At 53.9% G+C, this 7,085-nt stretch overlaps 1 protein-coding gene across 1 annotated transcript in view; it reads left to right on the forward strand.

Annotated features, from left to right (window-relative positions):
- LOC119280223 (endogenous alpha-amylase/subtilisin inhibitor-like) overlaps nucleotides 1-5,619 on the forward strand; it is a 7,345-nt gene extending 1,726 nt beyond the window's left edge. The window contains exons 2-4 of the mRNA XM_037561148.1: nucleotides 31-150; nucleotides 769-771; nucleotides 5,464-5,619. Coding sequence (XP_037417045.1) covers nucleotides 31-150; nucleotides 769-771; nucleotides 5,464-5,619 — 279 coding nt within the window. The remainder of the gene's footprint in view (nucleotides 1-30; nucleotides 151-768; nucleotides 772-5,463) is intronic.
- The last annotated feature ends 1,466 nt before the right edge of the window (nucleotides 5,620-7,085 follow it).

The following is a 7,085-nucleotide window of genomic DNA, read 5'->3' on the forward strand; positions in this document are numbered from 1 at the left end:
CCTAAATCCTGGCTCCGCCCCTGTCTCCAGTGGTACGTCCATGGAGAGATCACGAACCAGACGCATGTAACCGCCAGCTGCTTCAGAGGGATGAAGGGATGCCAGCCGTCGGCAGGCACATGCAAGGAACAGAGTTTCCTGTTCCGCATTGTAAGACAATAAGTTTTGGGAACCAGCACCACCCTCTAGGGGTGGCTTATCTCATTATATATAATGGTTGTGTTACAATACGCACATAGGTACAGAAGTTATACATAGTCTAACACCCTCCCTCAATCTTAGCCACTTTCTAAAGAACTGAGAAGGGTAAGATTGCGCCTACAAGCCTCAAACTGTGGCAGTGGTAAAGGCTTAGTGAAGATATCTGCAAGTTGATCCTTAGACGAGATAAACTCGATCTGAAGTTGCTTCTGTGATACACGTTCCCGTACAAAGTGATAGTCAACTTCAATGTGTTTCGTTCGGGCATGAAATACTGGATTTGCAGAAAGGTATGTAGCACCGATGTTATCACACCAAAGAATAGGAGGCTGTGGTTGAGACAAACCCAACTCCTGAAGCAAAGACTGCACCCAAATAATCTCTGCAGTAGCATTAGCCACAGCCTTGTACTCAGCTTCAGTACTGCTACGTGACACAGTAGCCTGTTTCCGAGCACTCCAGGCGATCAAATTAGAGCAAAAGAATACTGCATAACCCCCCGTGGATCGCCTGTCATCTGGGCTACCAGCCCAATCTGCATCAGAGAAGGCCGAAAGGACCCGAGAGGAAGTCGGCCGAATATGCATACCAAAAGTCAGGGTGAACTGAACATAACGAAGAATGCGTTTAACAGCAGCCCAATGAGTATCTCTGGGAGCCTGAAGATACTGATAAACCCTGTTAACAGCATAAGAGATATCTGGTCTCGTGATCGTCAAGTACTGAAGTCCACCAACAATGCTTCTGTACTCTGTGGCATCCGCAGGAGACAAAAGCTCACCATCAACAGCTGTTATCTTGTCGGTAGACGACATGGGTGTGGTGGTCGGTTTGCACTTCAGCATGCCGGCTTTTTGTAACAACTCCAAGGAGTACTTCTTCTGCGTAAGGACAAGACCAGTAGCACGAGAAGTGACCTCAACTCCAAGAAAGTAGTGAAGCTTCCCAAGATCTTTGACCGCAAAATCAGCACCAAGAGAGCAGACAAGAGCATCAGCAGCATACTGAGAAGAGCTGACAAGGATAATATCATCGACATATACCAAAAGATACATAGTGACTTCTGGCTTCTGTAGAAGAAATAATGAAGTGTCAGCAGTGGACGGCACAAACCCATGAGCACGAAGGGCAGAGGCAAGGCGGGCATGCCAGGCACGAGGAGCTTGCTTCAAACCATATAGTGCTTTGAAAAGACGACAGATATAGTCAGGACGATCAGGATCAGAGAAACCATGCGGCTGTTTCATATAAACCTCTTCCTCCAAAAATCCATGTAGAAAAGCATTCTGCACATCAAGTTGACGAAGGGACCAACCACGAGAAACAGCAATGGAGAGAAGAAGCCGAATAGTGGTAGGCTTGACGACAGGACTGAAGGTGTCCTCATAGTCAAGACCATGACGCTGCCGAAAACCGCGAGCAACAAGTCGCGCTTTGTAACGCTCAATAGATCCATCCGAATGCTTCTTCACTTTGAATACCCATTTTGAGTCAATAACATTTACCCGTGGTGGTGGAGGAACGAGAGTCCATGTCTTGTTACGAAGAAGAGCGTGAAACTCCTGCTCCATAGCCTCTCGCCAATGTGGAATGCGCAGGGCAACCTGATATGAGCGAGGCTCAGAAGATGGATCCGCAACAGTAGCAGCCAAACAAGCAGCCAACCAAGCAACCGTACCATCCGTACGTTCCTTAGGTTTGAAAATGCCACTGCGACTGCATGTATGTGGTCGAGACACAGGAACCACCGAGGTCGACGGAGCAGCCTGCAACGGGCTGGAGGACGGCGACGTTGACGAGTCAGCCGGTGACGAGGAGCCAGGCACGGTAGCCTCGGACTCAGTCGGAGAAGAAGGCCGGCCCACCGGCGAAACCGGCAGAGCAGACGAAGCAGCTGGCGACTCCGGCATCCCAGACCGGGCCGATGGCGAGCTCGGCATAGTGGGCCGTGGCGCGGCCAGTGTCGCGGGCTGATCCGCTGATGAAGGCGACGTGAGGACCCGAGCCGCGGGCGAAGACGGCGTGACGAGCCGAGCCACGGGCGACTCGGCGGCCGCTGGCGAAAAAGGCCGAGCCGCTGGAGACTCGGCGATCACTGGCGTAGCAGACCGAGCAGTGGAGATGCTCAGCGTGACGGGCTCGTCGGGTGACCATGCATGGGCACGCGAATCGATGCCATGCAACAGAGGGCGATCGACATGCCCACCAGAAGACGACGATGATGATGGTGAATCCTCCAACAGCTCCAAACGAGCTCCACGTCCGGTTCCTTCACCATGGTTAGGTAACAGCAAAGGAGAGTATGCAACATCATCAAATTGGTCAGAAGCAACAGAGGATGAATGCAGGGATGGTGGTTCGACAGTGGACACAGGAAGGTTGGCAAAGGGAAAAACATGCTCATCAAACACGACGTCCCGAGATATATAGACACGATTAGTGGGAACATGAAGACATTTGTAACCTTTATGAAGAGAGCTATAGTCAAGGAAAACACACTTCTTATAACGAAACTCAAGCTTGCGCTTGTTATATGGACGAAGATGCGGCCAGCAAGCACACCCAAATACCTTGAGAAATGTATAATCAGGTTGTTCATTAAGGAGAACCTCAATGGGAGTCTTCATGTTTAAAACACGAGTAGGAGTACGATTGATGAGAAAGCATGCAGTGGTGAAAGCATCACTCCAAAACCGAAACGGAACAGATGCATGGGCCAAAAGAGTAAGACCAGCTTCAACAATATGACGATGCTTACGTTCGACTGAACCATTCTGCTGATGTGTATGTGGACATGCTAAACGATGAGCTATCCCAAGCGACTGAAAGAAGGAGTTGAGGTTGCGATACTCGCCCCCCCAGTCCGACTGGACATGAACAATTTTGTGCTTGAGAAGACGTTCAACATGTTTTTGAAACTGAACAAAAATATCAAACACATCAGATTTGCGTTTAATAAGGTAAAGCCAGGTAAAGCGACTATAAGCATCAACGAAACTGATATAGTAATTATGACCACTGACAGAAGTCTGAGCAGGACCCCATACATCTGAAAACACAAGTTCTAACGGATGTTTCACCTCACGACTGGACTCCGAAAAAGGAAGTTGATGACTCTTCCCCTGCTGACAAGCATCACACACTGCTACATCTTTATTACTAGACAAACTAGGAAGCTCATGACGACGCAAAATATGACAGACAATAGGTGTGGCCGGGTGACCAAGACGAGCATGCCACTGTGACGGAGAGACCCGAACTCCACTGAAAACGCGAGCGACGCCAGGATGCTCCAGACGGTAGAGACCCTGGCACAACCGCCCACTAAGAAGAATGTCCCTCGTGCCCCGATCCTTAATAAAAAGATCAAAAGGGTGAAATTCACAAAGCACATTATTATCACGTGTGAGTTTAGGAACTGAAAGAAGATTGCGGGTCACAGATGGAACGCGAAGAACATTGCGAAGCTGAAGACTCCTATTGGCATGTCTAGTGAGAAGAGATGCTTGACCAATATGAGAGATGTGCATACCTGCTCCATTGGCGGTGTGGATCTTGTCGGAGCCATGATAGGGTTCACGAGTGTGAAGCTTCCCCATCTCGCTGGTCAGATGCTCTGTCGCCCCAGAGTCCATGTACCAGTGTGGATCGATGGAGTAGGACTGAGTGTGTCCCTGGTGCTTCTGCGGTGCGGGACGATCAGCCATGGCGACCTGACGGGCATTGTTGCGTGTATCTTTGCCGTCATTGCCAAGACCAAGGAAGCTTCGCTGGAAGCGCTTATGACACTTGGAGGCCCAGTGCCCATCGCGGCCACAAAGCTGACACACACGTGGACCGCCAGCCCCCGGTAAGGTCGCAGTAGGTGGGGGGGCCGAGGCGGGCGACGGTGGCAGCCCCAAGGGAGACCGGGGTGATGAAGAAGAGCGGCCACCCTTGGTGGCGACGTTGGCCGAGAGAGAGCCAGTGCCCCTGGTGCGGCGAGTCTCGACCCGTTGCTCAGTGAGAAGAAGCCGAGAGAAAACCTCGTGTGCCAACATGGGTGTCGAGTTACCCCGCTCGTTGATGATCTCGACTAAGGCATCATACTCCTCATCAAGACCATTGACAATAAACGAGTTGAACTCGGAGTCGGTGAGGGGCTGTCCAATGGAGGCCAATGTGTCGGCAAGGCCCTTGACCTTGTTGTAGAACTCAGTGGCCGTGGAGTCAAGCTTCTGACACTCCCCAAGTTGACGACGGAGTGCAGACACACGAGCCTGGGACTGCGCTGCAAAGGTGCGCTCAAGGATGGTCCAGGCCTCATGAGACGTCTTCGCGAAGACAACAAGGCCGGCAACTGCCGGCGAGAGCGACCCCTGGATGGAGGAGAGGTTCGCCTGGTCCTGCCCTGTCCAGACGCGATGGGCCGGATTGTAGACCGGACCGTGCACGCTGTCTACCAGCGCGGGTGGGCAGGGAAGCGATCCGTCAACGTAGCCTAGCAGGTAGTGACTCCCCAAGAGCGGGAGAACCTGCGCACGCCAGAAGATGTAGTTGTCTGCGGAGAGCTTGATGGTGATGAGATGACCGAAGTGAAACGGCGGCGGCGAAGACGATCCCATCGAGGAAGCTGCCTGGGGTGCAAACACCATGGAGGCAGCTGGAGGCACCGAAGCCGATGCGGGAGGAGGCGGGACCGCAGCCAGGGCGGGCGCCGCAAAGCTCGCGGCCGGTGCGGACGCCGCAAGGCCCGCGGCCGGGGCGGACGCCGCCAACCCCGCCAGCGGGGCGGTGTGATCCGCTCGCGGCAGGAGCGGCGGGACGACGCCCGCGGAATCCGCAGCGGACGGCGGCGCCGCGGTGTGGACCACGAGGTCACGCCCGAGCGAGGGCGCCGGCGGCGTGGAGAAGACGGAGCCGATGCTCCTTGTCCCGATCGGAGCCGGAACGGAGACGGCATCGAGCGGGAGGTTGAGCAGAGCCGCAAGAGAGGCCGGGAGGAAGCCCGCAGCAGTGGAACCGGTGGTGGCGGCGCTCGACATGGCGGCGGCGCGATTGGTGGCGCGGCGGCGGCGGTGAAGGCGGCGGCGGCTGTGGCGGCGGTGCGGGTATTAGGGTTTAGAAGCGGAAGCGATCGTAACCTAGCGTGATACCATGTAAGACAATAAGTTTTGGGAACCAGCATCACCCTCTAGGGATGGCTTATCTCATTATATATAATGGTTGTGTTACAATACGTACATAGGTACAGAAGTTATATATAGTCTAACACGCATCGAGAGGCACGAGAACGTATACAAGCTAACGTCGTGCTTCCATGCGCCGTGTCGCCATCTGGTGTTGTTCGAATACGCCGGCCAAAGGTGGCTGACCGTAGAGAAAGATGGGCGTGAGCCTCTGGTGGTCGTGTTCAAGAAGTTCCCTTTCCCCAACTAGGCTAGTGTGTATGCTACTGTGTATGTGTACTTGCTTGACCGTTGGATGCGAGGAATAAATTTCAAGTAGAAGCATGAAACTGTCATATTTTTGCTGGTCGTCCACCCTATTGCTTTCTCTTATTAGGTCGTCATTGTTAGGGTCCCAACTCCCAACTGCTAACCGATCAATGGCGCTGAATTACAGTGCTTGAGTAGCTAATTTGAGGTGCAAATTGCAGCAAGCAAGAGGATGGAAGGAGGAGGAAGCCTCCGTTGCCGTTTGGGTGATCCAGGCCCGGTTACCTACAGGCCAGGCCCATGCGCAGGTCCAGTTAGGAGATGTTAGTACAATTCTGTTATCGGGTTCGTTCAGGTATATGCTGGATGATGCTCAAAAAGAAAAGGTATATGCTGGATAGCTACATGCATGGCCGGGTCATGTGTGGCCGGTTGAGTTAGTTGGCTAGTTGTGTGCATGTGCGTGTGCATGCATAGTTAGTTAGTGGGTGCGTGGTTTAGTGGCACAAAACCAGGCCAGGTTTGTCTCCCCGGCTGTGTGCGTGCGTGAGGTTATTTCGGAAAAAGGGTTTCACCGGTTTTGTATTAGAAAGCAACCAACACCGATACAATCAACGATAAATGCCGGGACGAAAGCAGCACATTCATGTCTAAAAGAAACGAAAGAGAAAATGCAAAAGGAACAGATACAGAACAACGACGATTCAAAAAAACGAAGAAGTATCGCAACCGCCGCACCCACCGGAAATCTTCCACCAAGAAGCGCCGGTACCAATCAACACCTTCAAGAAGGGACGCGACGATAACGACGCTGCTGCCAAGAGTTTCCCCCAGTATGCGGCGAGGAGAAGGGAAGGGTAGCCTCGACGCCCTCCAGGAAGGTCTGGCGGCACCCTCAGGCGCCACCGCGTCGGTGTCGGCCAGGACGGCAGTGATTTCTCCTGATCCCAACCGTCACCTCGGGTGCTCCAGAGCTCGCCACCATACTGTCCACCACCCTGTGCCAACACGGTCTGGAAGCTTCCCACGTCGTCTCACCACGGCACCGGGAAGTGGGGCCTGCACAACAAAGAAGAGGAGCTGAGACTAGGGCAGCAGTACCGTCGGCACATGAGAGGGCCCAACCTCCACCGTCAACGACGGTAACCAACCGGACGCAACACTAAGATTATATATACCAGGCCCGTGGGCCCACAGGCCTTGACATGCCCCTAAAGCTCCCGCCGTCGCGCTGCAGAAGGCATGCCATCGGCACCGCAGTCCCCTGTCCGAGCTGCTCCTCCTCCCCATCTCGCAGCAAGCGTCAAAGCCACGCCGGAGCCGGCCCGCGAGGACCCATATCTGGGCCGGGAGCGCGCCATCAAACACCGCCTCCTGGTCGCCGGGCTGCCTCCCAACCGAGCCTCACCGCCGTCGTCCCCTGCCCCTGGAAGGAGAGCCACACACGGGTACAAAAGGTCCCGCCGC

This window comes from Triticum dicoccoides, chromosome 3B (genome assembly GCF_002162155.2).
Source record: "Triticum dicoccoides isolate Atlit2015 ecotype Zavitan chromosome 3B, WEW_v2.0, whole genome shotgun sequence".
NCBI lineage: Eukaryota > Viridiplantae > Streptophyta > Magnoliopsida > Poales > Poaceae > Triticum > Triticum dicoccoides.